The following is a 12964-nucleotide window of genomic DNA, read 5'->3' on the forward strand; positions in this document are numbered from 1 at the left end:
GTCCCTACTACCACTGATGATGTTACCTAGTTTGGGTAATGAAACATCTGCAAGAAAACAAATAAACTCAGAGAGCACCAAGGACCCTTCATTTCAACCCTGAGCTACAGATATTCCCATTTATGGAAATGCCTTTGTCTGAAATTATTGGAGAACCACAGCTAGATCATTCTAGGCTAAATTAATGAATGAACTAATCCCATGCTACAACCGACCTTCTGAGGAACACCCATTTCTGCCACAGATCTGCTCGCAACCAATTGGGACACAATCTCAGTGCACACGATATAATCAGATCACACTTTTGTTGCTGAAGTGAGAACAAATCCTGGGCAACGTCCAGCCTTCTGAGATGGTAGCGCGTGACCCATTAAATGGATCAGATAGCAACTACCATTGCCACGCTGGACAACAGGGTTAGGAGATACAATCCAAGACATCTTGCGTGCTAGTTAAGATTGGAATAAAAATATAATTCCTCCATACAGTGGTGAGCTACAACCGGTTCTGTGAGCGTGCGCTTCGCACAGCAAATTGAAGCTCAGCTGCTTACCTTCTAAGGCAGCCGCGGTAAGTAGAACAGCGGAGGTGCGGAAATCAGCTGTGTCGTGCGAATCAGCTGAGCCAGAAAGAAGGAAATATAGGACAGGATAGGGCCAACTGATCTTTAGATCTACCGGTTCGTGTGAACCGGTCCGAACTGGCTGCAGCCCACCACTGCCTCCATGTCCGTCATGAATATATTTATTGGATACTTAATTGGGTGTCTTTGAGTTAGTTTGGCCCCTAGTAACTACAGGGTGGTGGTAGATGGTGAGCCATCTTCCTGGAATAAGGTCTCCTTCAAAGTAGTTTATTTATTGTTTATTTATTGGTTCAATTTATATGCCACCCTTTTCTGGAGACTCAGGGCAGCTTACAATGTGTTAAGCAATAGCCTTCATACTTTTGTATATACCTGCTTAGTAGGGCTTTCGGCACCCCCTAAGCGGTGTTCTTTTTTATACAAAGTCAGCTTATTGCCCCCACAAACCGGGTCCTCATTTTTACCTACCTCGAAAGGATGGAAGGCTGAGTCAACCTTGAGCCTGGTGAGATTTGAACTTGCAGTAATTGCAGGCAGCTGGTGTTACTTAACAGTGCTTTAGTCTGCTGCACCACCAAGGCTCTTCACAGTGAATCAAACCTCCAGTGATGAAGCACCCACAATTTCTGAAGGCAAGCTGTTCCACTGGTTAATTGTCCTTGCTGTTAGGAAGTTTCTCCTTAATTCCAAGTTGCTTCTCTCTTTGGTTAGTTTCCATTGTTTCTTCCCTTGCCTTTTGGTGCTTTGGAAAATAAGTTGACTTCGTTTTCTTGGAACGAAATGAAGAGGTTTGCAATTGGTCTCTTCAGGAATAATTCTTAACTTCCCACTCATAGCTATGACTCTGGTAAGTCTCCCATATAATGCTTGAGAAATGGACTGAAATCCCTCCAAGCTGATGTGCAGAACTATTCAACAGGTAGCAGAAATATTTAGTTACCAAAGCCCACGTGTGTGTGTGTGTGTGTGTAGGGGGGGAATAGTTACTAGAAGCAAAGGTTCACATATTACCCCACACAAATATGAATGTAGCTTTGGATCATTTTCCTCAATATAAATGAACAAGTAGGAAGTTGTTTGTTCATTTGTTTATTTGGGTTCTCTTTTGTTTTATTTCTACAGAAATTTTGAAAATTCAGAAGGGTTCACAAACATTTCAGTACCACTGTACATTTCCTGCTTCTGCATCTAGAGCGACACCAAAGTGGAATCATTTAGAAAAAAGACATCATTTTTTAAAAAATGCATTGTGGCTGCACTTTACATAAAACTAATCTTACTGAATCAAATTCTCAGAATTAAGGGCAACGAGAGAGAAAAACAGTTTGGGGAAACCCGGGGAAATTTTAGATCAGGACATGAATATTAGCCTTCAAGAAAATGTGGGATGGGAAATCAGAAAAGGTACCACAAAGCAACCTATTTATGAGGGGCTCTTGGTGCTCTGAGGTTAGGTGTTTTTTTGCAGATAATTTCATTACCAAACTAGGTAACATCATTACCTAGTTTGGTAATAAAACATCTGCAAGGAAAAAATCAAACTCAGAAAGCAGCAGAGGCCCCTCATTTCAACCCTGAGCTACAAATATTCTCCTCTTATCAATCTATTTATGCCATCACTCTCACTATTCTTTTTGCTTAATGCAACATAAATGGCCTCTATGGGTATATCTGGTAAATACAGTACAAATCAACATTTCTAAATGTTTAAAGCAAATCACAACAAACATCTCAGAAAACTTTATTCCATATCACACATTTCACATCCCTTGTCCATTTTTCCAGGGTTTGTAGAATAAATTTAAAATATAGCGATCAACAGTGAATGGACTTTCCATGGGAAAGTATGTTGCTTTGCACAATATTTCCAAGGCCAACATGGTTTTAAGGCCTCATCCCACGCTAAAGCCCCATACGAAAATTCAGAATGAGCTTATCTTAAAGGACGTATTTTCAAACTGATTTTTGTTTTTGAAACTACTGAGATAAGCGGGGGGGGGGGATTTATGTCCGCTTGAAAGTTTCTCACAATTTTTACTTTCTGAGCATATCAATGAAATTATTGCCAAGTTTACTATTCTGTGCCAGCTCCGTTTCAATACCAGCTCCGTTTCAATTTATTAAACTATAATTAGGTCCCTCTGAAAATCCCAGAAAGGATTATATGCACCCCATAATGAGGAGTTACTTTAAAAGTTAAAAAATATATATTTTGAAATCTTCCTCACAGTAGCTTCTTGTCAAAAGGAATTCCTGTTTTATATCCAAGCATTTAATTTCACTGAATCACTGACTCCCATAATCAGTTTTGACTCGGGGCACTGAATCGCTTATGAAAGTTGGAGACTTGTAAAACATGGAATGCAGGAATGGAGTTTGTTCTCTTGCCCAACCAGTTCTAATTTATTCTTCTGTAAAATGAAAAAAGACACAGGAGCCCTTGAAAAGAAATGCTGTGACACATTTCCTTTTCCTTTAAGTGTTGGATACAGAAACAGCCATCTCCATTCAGGTATACTTGAGGTTGCCCTGAGTAAGAAAGTGACTGAAGTTTGGTGACTCCTTGTTGGGAGAAATGAGGGACCGTTTTTCCTGAATTCTCTTTTCTCTCACACAGCTCCAGTATTTTCCTAACTTCACACTTCTGGACAGATTATAAGAATCACAAGGTTAAGCAGCAAGAAGACCTCAGTGAAAACTGGCATCCCTAAGACGGAATATTGCTTTTTATATATTTCCACTCAAGTGAACTCTGGATCGTACCATTTAGCAGGACATTCGCGCACGCCTGGTGGTGTTGCATATACAGAGTAAGGAAGCGGTTTTCTTCAAGGAAGCCACCACTTTCTAGACAATACAGTAAAATTATGGAGAACCAGGTGGAAACATCCCAGGGCTCCTTTGCAGAATTTGGAGAAGTAATTTTTGCACTTCCCTTCCATGCTTTGGATTCAGAGGTTATCATCGTTTTCTTCTTGAAGTGGAAAGAAATAATTCATCCTGTAAATTAAATGACAGGCATTTCATTGAGATGTTATAAGGTTAAGGAGATTAATCCCCTTTGGAGGGATCAGCTGTATCAGTGTTATGACAATTCATAGTGAGATCTAAACAGTTTTTTAAAAAATTGTTTTGAATTTGGATTCTTCGCTGACTAGTCTATCTTCTTCTCTCCCTATGGAACATAGCAATAGACTTGGACTTATATACCACTTCATAGTGCTTTACAGCCCTCTCTAAACGATTTACAAAGTCAGCATATTGTTCCCAGCAATCTGGGTCCTCATTTTACTAGCCTCAGAAGGATGGAAGGCTGAGTCAATCTTGAGCCGGTGAGGATCGAACTCCTGGCAGTGAGCAGAGTCAGCCTGCAATACTGCATTCTAACCACTGGGCTACCACTATCCCACAACTTCAAGAAGTAAGTCTTGGCAACAACAGCCAACATTCAAGGTTTCCTCCTGCTTTTAGAGATTGCCAACTTTCTAATTTTCTGCCAAAATAAATCGCCTATTATGGTTCTCCTCTTCTTTTCCTGGTTAATTATTTCCAATTCTAACAAATTGCCTGGACAGTCCCTGCAGTTCTTCAGAAGTGCTTTGCCACTGCTTCCTTCCTAGGGCATGCTGGCTGGGGAATTCTGGGAATTGAAGTCCAGACATTTTAAAGTTGCCTAAGTTGAAAAACACCGATTTAGGAATTCCTAGTCTTTGAATTTCCTGTAGGCAGGGTTTTTTACAGAACAGAGGACTTAAAATTTCAATGAAATAACTGAATTCAGTGCTGATAGCAAAGCACATGGAAACACATCATGTACCAACATATGACTCAATCTCACATGGAATGGTGGGATCATTTAAAATATGGGCAAAGGTGTCCCTCCAAAAAATAACTGACCGCTTCTCTGTAGATATACCGTATTTTTAGGAGTATAAGACGCACCTAGCTTTTGGGGAGGAAAACAAGAAAAAAAAATCTGCCTCTGCCTCTGTCTCCCAGCAATTTGCCTCCTTGCAGGAAACAGCGTGGTCAGTTTCAGTACAGCCTGATTTAGCACAAGCAGCTGATTGGCAGTTGGATCTGCCTCCCCGAATACTTCCTATCAGCTGTTCCAGGCTGCGGGGATTGCTGGTGCCCATCGCTGCTGTCACCTATTGCCACCTCTGCATGCCCCATTTTCGGCCTCCGTGCATCCCGTTTTTGGCCTCTGTGCACCCCATTTTTGGCTTTTGCGTGTCCCATTTTCAGCCCATATGCGCGGAAGCTGGAAATGGGGCATGTGGAGGCCGAAAATGGGATGTGTGGAAGCTGAAAATGGGTGCATGGAGGCGGCGATAGGTGACAGCACTGATGGGCAGTGAGGCCACCGATGGGCGGCGGCGATCCCCACAGTCTGGAACAGCTGATAGGCTGTATTCTGGGAGGCTGATCCAACCACCAATCAGCTGCTCGGGCTAAATCAGGCTGTGCTGAAGCTGACCAGGCTGTTTGCTGTAAGGAGGCAAATTGCTAGGAGGCAGAGGCCGATGGGTGGGGACCAGCAGGTGGGTGGGGCATAAGATGCACAGACACTTCCATCACTTTTTGGGGGGGGGGGGTTGCATCTTATATTCCGAAAAGCATGGTAGTTATCCATGGCTATTGCTGCTTCAAAGAATCTGTGCCTTCATGGACAGAGGAAACAACATACCAAGGTTGAAAACTCTAAGAGACAAAAAAAGAATTTACACAACTCTGAGGTTTAATGAGGCTGAAGGTGGGGCTAGTCCTACCTTTTATTACAGAGTTACTGGCTATGATCCTCATTGGGAGTAAGGAATTGCAAAGAGATGTAAGAAGCACTAAATATCACACAAACATTTTGCATATGGATGAAAGAAAGCACGATGGAGTGGTGTGGTGGCCTAGAGGTGGAGCTCTCGCCTCACAATCAGGAGGCTGTGAGTTCGATTCTATGTAGAAGCAGATACTTCTCTCTCTGGGCACACTGAGAATATATCTGCTAAACAAAACTCCGCATTGGTGACAGGAAGGGCATCCGACCATTAAAACACTCTGCTAGCTCCATTCGGTTGCCCAGACTCCACCCTGCAAGGGATTATGGGGTCGTTAAATGAAGATGATGATGATTAAAGGAAGCATGATGGAAGAAATATTTTATACCTCATCCGATTCAAAGGAAACACCTTTTGAGGCTTGGCTCTGAGAGCTCCTTTGGCTTTGCGTTGATGTGGTTGATAATCTAAGTATTATAAGAAGGAGACGTTATCACTGTTAATGAAATCATGATACTAGAATTCAGCTATTAACTGTACAAGTTTCTGAATTGTTTCTAGCCCGGTTTTCAATTGTTGGCTCTTATCTCTAAACTCCCCACAGATCAGGGCCACACTATCAGAAACACTGTTGTTTCTCAAAGAAGTTAGAATTCCAATTTATGATGCGTTATGGGCTTGTTCACTGCATTCTACAGTGGAAAAGAAATTAGGATGATATTAAACGAAAGGCAGAAGCTTTCCAGCAACTGCTTGCAAGAAGGCCTGACAGCAGAGCCTTATGTAGATTTAGGCCTGTCCCCCTGATTTCAATGCATTCTGAAACCAGATCAAAGTGGTGTTTTTTAAAAAAATCTTTTTTTTACTCTACTTCAGTTAGCATTTTTGCATGAGAATCGTATTAAGACTAACCATACCCTTGGAAGTAATTTTGGACACAGGATTGCTGACTTTAAATGAACAGAGAAGAGGCATAAAAAATAAATAAATAAATAAAGTGGTGAGCTCACATATGGCTTACCGCTGTTATCACATAGCAATAGCAGTAGCACTTAGATTTATGTACTGCTTCACAGTGCTTTATAGCCCTTGCTAAGTGGTTTTACAGAGTCGGCATATTGTCCCCAACAATCTGGGTCCTCATTTTACCGATCTTGGAAGGATGGAAGGCTGAGTCAACCTTGAGCCTGGTGAGACACGAGCTGCCAAACTGCTGGCAGCTGGCAGTCAGCAGAAGTAGCCTGCAGTACTGCACTCTAACCACTGCGCCACCATGGCTCAGTGGTGCAGGACAAAATGCAGAACAAAAATCAAACGGTAACAATGTAAAATGATTATGGTTCTTTAAATAATTTTGACTTGGAGGGCTTTGGACTGTGTTTTTGAATCAGAACTTTCACTGAGCAGGAGAAAATATTTTTGAAACCTAAGAAAAGTTCCCAAAGCAGCTTGGGATAAGGTCACAATGTGATCTGTACCAATGGTGGGTTTCAAAAAAATTTTTTACTACCGGTTCTGTGGATGTGGCTTGGTGGGCGTGGCAGGGGAAGGATACTGTAAAATCTCCATTCCCACCCCACTCTAGGGGAAGGTTACTGCAAAATCTCCATTTCCTCCTGATCAGCTGGGACTCGGGAGGCAGAGAATAGATGGGTTTGGGGCCAGTCAGAGGTGGTATTTACCGGTTCTCTGAACTACTCAAAATTTCCGCTACCGGTTCTCCAGAACTGGTCAAAACCTGCTGAATACCACCTCTGAATACCACAAACATCCGTGGACATGACACGCTTCTACTCAAAGAAAAGTGTTCCCATTAGGGTGTCCTAATCTTGTGGGAAGGAGCCATTTCACCCCATGCTTCTCTAAATGCCTAGACAGGCCTCTTATAAATGACAAACTACAGGTCAAGGTGAAACGGGTTCTACTCACCTTCGATTTGTAGAGGAAGAGGTGAAGGACACCTCCATATCAGAATCATCATCTTCAATAACCTGGAAGAGACAGAGCAAAGGCCCAGAAAGCAGCACTTTTAATACAGCTAGTCCTCGACGTACGACCACAGCCGAGTTCAAAATTTCTGTTGCTGAGCGAGACTTTCGTTAAGTGAGTTTTGCCTCTTTTACAACTTTTCTCACCACCGTTGTTAAGTGAATCACTGCAGCGATTAAATGAGGAACAGAGTTGTTAAGTGAATCTGGCTTCCCCATCGGCTCTGCTTGACAGAAGGTCGCAAAAGGTGATCACATGACCAAAACAGTCATAAATATGAACCAGTTGTCGAGCGTCTGAATTTTGACCATGTGACCATGGGGCTGCTGCAATGGTCATCGGTTTGCAAAGTGCTGTTGTAACTTTGAACGGTCGTTAAATGAACTGTTGTAAGTCGAGGACTATTTGTATATGCACAAAAAACATCCCTTGTGTTCTCTTTTATTGATGGCTAATTCTGACCCTATTTTTTTTTTTACTGATTTATGTTGAGTTTATAATTTGAGTTACTTTCCGTTGGGAAAGTGGCACCTGATTTTTTTTGGGGGGAAAGCCTCTCTGTTGGGGTTCTGGGCTCAGGACTCTGACCAATTGATTGTAACAGTAACACAGTTGGAAAGGACCTTGGAGGTCATCTAGTCCAACCCCCTGCTGACGCAGGAAACTTGTACTAGGGATTCGAACCGCTGAACTGCCGACCTTTCTGATCGACAAGCTCAGTGTCTTAGCCATCTATAAGCCTTTGAAAATCTGACTCTCCCACTCACCCCACTGCACTTCAACACTGGGCCAGGAAGTAGGGTGAGCCTCTCCTGTAATAGCTTGTGGATTTTGAAAATGTTTGCCTCAGGTTTCTTGTGCTTTTACTCCTATTTGAGAGTTGGGCAGCCATGTAAATTATTTGAATAAATAAATAAGATGGCACTATGATTTGAAACACATTGGCCCTCTGTTGTATCCCAACTGTATCCCTGGTTACCCAATCCAAAAATCAATATTGTGAATCTCAGAATAAAACACTTGCCCTCTGTGCAAAGAAAGGATGCTGTTCTGACCCAGCTCTCCAAAAACGACAAGCCCTCTGGAGTTAACTCATTGATTCCTTTATTAGGAGCACCAGCAGCCCTGGCAAAAAGTTTCTCTCTCACCTCAGGCTAACAAGCCTGTCCAGCAGGGAGATGAATAGTTGTCTGCCACATCTATTCATCTCCGCCCTCTGCCTTTTATCCCCAGAGCTAGGGTGGGACTTCGCTAGCAGCAGTGGCTCTTCTGTCCCAAGGATCGGCCCACGGATTTCCACTGCTCTCCTCTCCTCTGCCTTCTGCGCATCCGCGCGTCAGGCACTGGACCCAGTTTTTCTTCCTCTTCCTACCAGGGCCATCTGGTAGTTCTTTGCTGCCTCCGGAGTCTCCGGAGTCTGACATCAGCGAGACAGAAGAACAGCATCACCCTGTTCCCAGTGTGCGCATGCGCAGTTGCCAGGAGACAGGAACAATTAAGGAAACAGGGTCAACTTGGGAGTAAGGCTTGGAGATTATTGGCCCCTCCCATAAGACATAAAAGAGAAGTGAACAGGATGTGATCTTTTGCAGGAAGCAATTAATTCATCTGGCTGATTCAAGATTTGAAACTTCTGTTTGTGACTCTGTGCCAAATTTGGCCTTGCCCTGCATCTGGAAATTAGCTCTTTGGCAGCGTTCCACATGAGATAGGTGGGTGTTGATAACCTTCCTCTGAAAGACTGTTTATCAAGGCTTGCGGACTGTAAATGAAAGTAATTTACAGCTGTATGAATTAAAGAGGTTTGCCGGGACTAAGTTTGTGCTGTTTACTTTCTAAGGAAGCCTAGGTCAGAACAGCAAAATGGACTAAAAAAATGCCACACCTCAAGACTTCGCAGAAGATTGTCCCTGTCTGCTACGTAGCAAATTAGCTTTGCTCAATGGATGCCCTTCAGAGACACCGAGATGGCAATTTGTAGTATTCCCCCGCCTGCCTGGAAAAGGCTGCATGACACCCACAGAAAAAGAGGAATTGCTAGATTTTATCATGAAATAATTACCAACCTCTGAATAATTCTTGGCAGATGCGTTTCGGGAGGGTTGCTGTCTGGATGACTTAAAAGCTAGAAAACATCAGAGTAAGAATGTATAGCAATTATGATAAATTGATGAGACTTTGAAATAAACTACTGCTAGCACAAAGCACAAGAAAGTTAAAAACTTTCTGCAAGACCTACATTATGACAGACATTTATAGCCAATTTAAAGAGGTTCATAAATGGCAACGGTTGGTTTGCTTACTTCTGCTTCGGCGTGTTTCGTTTAAGAACAATTTTCTGAATATATCAAAATCTCTTGGGTTGACCTATCAACCTATGCAAATTTAATGTCTATCTACTGTATTATGTGAAGTAGTGTGTTGTATGAACCAAGGAAGTCACTTGCCAGGTGAAAAAAGCCCATAAAATAACCTACCATCCAAAATCGACATATTTTTTAAAGGAGTAGTTGCAGGCTTATACGTTTTACTGTTTCCAGTTTGATCACGGCCAGCACTTCCTGTAAAAAATACAACAGAGAGTAAACATTTACATTTTCTCACTCCTTCGCCAATTACTAAGCCTTTAGGACACTGTTCCCAAACTGGTTTGTGCAGACTGCAATGTCTTTTAAGGACCAACACAGGACTGGCAACGGGGGGCCTGCAGACACCTAGCACTAATGTTCATGGTTAGACAATATTATTGAGCTCCAAAATTACCATATTTTTCAGAGTATAAAACGCACCTTAATTTTTTGGGAGGAAAATAAGAAGAAAAAAATTCTGCCTCTGCCTACTAGCATCCATTCATCAGGCTAGCGTCCTGTAAAATGTAAAAGCAGCTGTGCTAGACTCAAAATGGCCCCTGCAACAAGCAGGAACCTCACACAGCCGCAAAAAGCCCAAAAAACCAACTTTCACACTTTACACACACAAAATTCCACAAACATCTTTGTGAGATTTTGTGTGTTTGTGTAGTTAGAGTGAAACACTACAGAAACACACTAAATCTCAGAAAGCTGCACAAATATTATTTTATTTTTATTTTATTTTATTTTTATATAAAAGCAACTAAATTTAAAACTTCCTAAACTTTAAATGGTTAGGTCTAAAAAAAGAACAACTAAAAAAAACCCCAATTAACTATTTTTTTTAAAGCTCCCAAAGGGGAAAAAAACTTACCCAATAGAACACAGGGCCTCCAACCTTGGCAACTTTAAGACTTGTGGACTTCAACTCCCAGAATTCCTCAGCCAGCTTTGCTGGGAGTTGAAGTCCACAAGTCTTAAAGTTGCAGATAGAGCTGCTCACCAATGAGCTTGATTGCAGGCAGAGAGATTCAGTTGCTTGCTGATGCAATGGATTGCAGGTGTTACAGCAAGTGAAGCAAGGCAGGCGTTGCAACCAGCAGCTAAGGTAAGCAAGCTGGAAGCTGGGGGGGTGGGGGAGGAGGGATTTTTGCTACCGATTAGCAGGCAACTCAGCTGGGATCATCAGAGCTTGGCTCATCAGAGCCATTTAAAAGGAAAAAAAGGCTCTGATGATCACGCGGCTCAGCTGGGCATGGGGGGGCGGGGGCAGGGATTTTTGCTACCGGTTCTCCGAACTGCCCGCCGCCATCGCTACCTACTTGCCCGAGCCGGTCCGAACCGGGAGCATTTTACCTGATTATATATAAGGAGAAGTTATTGAATCCTGCTGAATCAGTTACTTGTGTGTGCTTTCTGGATGTGATTGCTGCTGCAAGCTCTGAGTCCTTGCAGCAAATAGCAAACAGCCAGGTCAGCTTCAGCACATTATTGCAGCCTGATTCAGCACAAGCAGCTGATTGGAGGGTGGATCAGCCTCCCCGAATACCCCCAATCAGCTGTTCCAGGCTGCAGGGATTGCCACAGACCATCCGTGCGTGTTTTTGGTTACATTCGGTGTATAAGACGCACCCAAATTTTCACCCTCTTTTAGGAAGAAAAAAGTGTGTCTTATATGCCGAAAAATATGGTACTTATTTCCTTTTATGAAAATAATTTTAATTTTGAGAATAAAGCACCCTAAATTGCACGAAATTGACAAAAAAGTTGTATTTGTCTGTCAGAAGGTCGCAAAAGGTAATCACATGATCATGGGACACTGCAACCGGCGTAAATGTGCATCTGTTGCCAAGCGTCTGAATTTTGATCACATGACCCTGGGGATGCTGCAATGGTCTAAGTGTGAAAAGACGGTCACAAGTCACTTTTTTTAGTGCCATTGTAACTTTGAATGGTTGCTAAATGAACTGTCGTTTAGTTGAGAACTACCTGTAAACCAGAGGTGAAATGCTACCAGTTTGAACCAGTTCAGGTGAACCAGTAGTAAAAAATGCTACAGGTTCGGGCAAACCGATATTTCCGATGATCAGCTGGATGGCAATCAGCTGTGAACACGATTTATATTAGCTACAACTGTTGGCTTTCCTGCTTTCTAGCTAATCTAAATCGCGTGGAACAGCGGATTCCTCCCCCCTCACTGTTCTATTTATCTTTGCAGACTCAGAAGAGTTCAAAATGTCCTTTTTTAGTGCTGTGCGGGCATGCCTCAGGCACGCATGTGTGCACGAAGCGCACGCTCGGTAGCAGACTCACAGAACTGGTAGCAGACTTCAGAGGATTTCACCACTGCTGTAAGCCAACAATCAACCAAAACAGCTTTATAGAATTGCAAGATGGACAGAAACTAGCCTCCTCTTCCTCGCCGAGATGCTCCCCTGGTTGAGACCTTCTGTCCTCTGCCTCTCGCCCGACCTCTCTGTCTACCCCAGCTGGGAGTTAAAGAGTCGTCTGACTCATCATTGACTCTTTGGTCAAGGGTGGCCACATCCATCAGGTCCTCATCACTCATCGCTGAAGCATAACCTGTCTCCTGAGACCTGGCCTTGGCCCTGTTGATAGCCTGAGAAAAAGAGAAGTAAAGGAACAAAGAAAGAGAAAGAAAGAAAGGAGAATTTTCACTCAAATCCGAAAAGCTGTGATGTCTTCCTTGGGATGACTCCGCAGATACTTTCTCAGAGGTCAGCTCAAGGGAGGATTGAGCTCATCCCTGGCATGTCAGGAACGGAGTTGATTGATGGTTCTAAACAAAAGGCCGAAAGAGAATTGGAGGAGGCTTCAGCTGGGGAAAGGGCTGCATGCGGCCCTCCTGGGCTCCGTTTTCCCTGGCAGAGAACGGGCTGCAGGATGTTGAGATGGCCACGCCTACCCAGGCCATGCCTATCCGGCCCCTTGAGGTCAAACACAAGCCTGATGCGGCCCTTAATGAAATCGAGTTTGACACCCCTGCTTTAGACCAAGAAGTGAAACACACCGTTCAATTAATAGGAACCTCATCTGATTCTTTCTTGGTTTTCGGCCTACCTCACGAACTTCCTCGTCCTCTTCCACTGTGTTCTTTTTTTTTGATTCTCTGAAGCGCTGCACCTGTATTAAAATGGAAGAATCACTGAATATATTTAGATGAAAGAAGAGCACATGCTTAATGCAGCTTCTTTCCTTGCTGAAATAGTAAGGGGAGGGGGGAGGAAGGGTAGCTGAAATAC

General features: G+C 43.1%; 1 protein-coding gene across 2 annotated transcripts in view; it reads right to left on the bottom strand.

The window, feature by feature from the left end:
- Positions 1-1659: 1659 nt before the first annotated feature.
- The window catches only part of MRE11 (MRE11 double strand break repair nuclease), a 35376-nt gene continuing 24071 nt past the window's right edge, over positions 1660-12964 (bottom strand). For both annotated transcript variants that reach the window (XM_034408729.3, XM_034408735.3), the window contains exons 14-20: positions 12783-12845; positions 12111-12321; positions 9828-9911; positions 9417-9475; positions 7291-7352; positions 5750-5828; positions 1660-3586 (exon numbers count right to left, since the gene is read on the bottom strand). In XM_034408729.3, the coding sequence (XP_034264620.2) occupies positions 3548-3586; positions 5750-5828; positions 7291-7352; positions 9417-9475; positions 9828-9911; positions 12111-12321; positions 12783-12845 (597 nt within the window). In that variant the 3' untranslated portion in view covers positions 1660-3547. The remainder of the gene's footprint in view (positions 3587-5749; positions 5829-7290; positions 7353-9416; positions 9476-9827; positions 9912-12110; positions 12322-12782; positions 12846-12964) is intronic.

This window comes from Pantherophis guttatus, chromosome 5 (assembly GCF_059756535.1).
Source record: "Pantherophis guttatus breed Tessera chromosome 5, ASM5975653v1, whole genome shotgun sequence".
Taxonomy (NCBI): Eukaryota; Metazoa; Chordata; class Lepidosauria; order Squamata; family Colubridae; genus Pantherophis; species Pantherophis guttatus.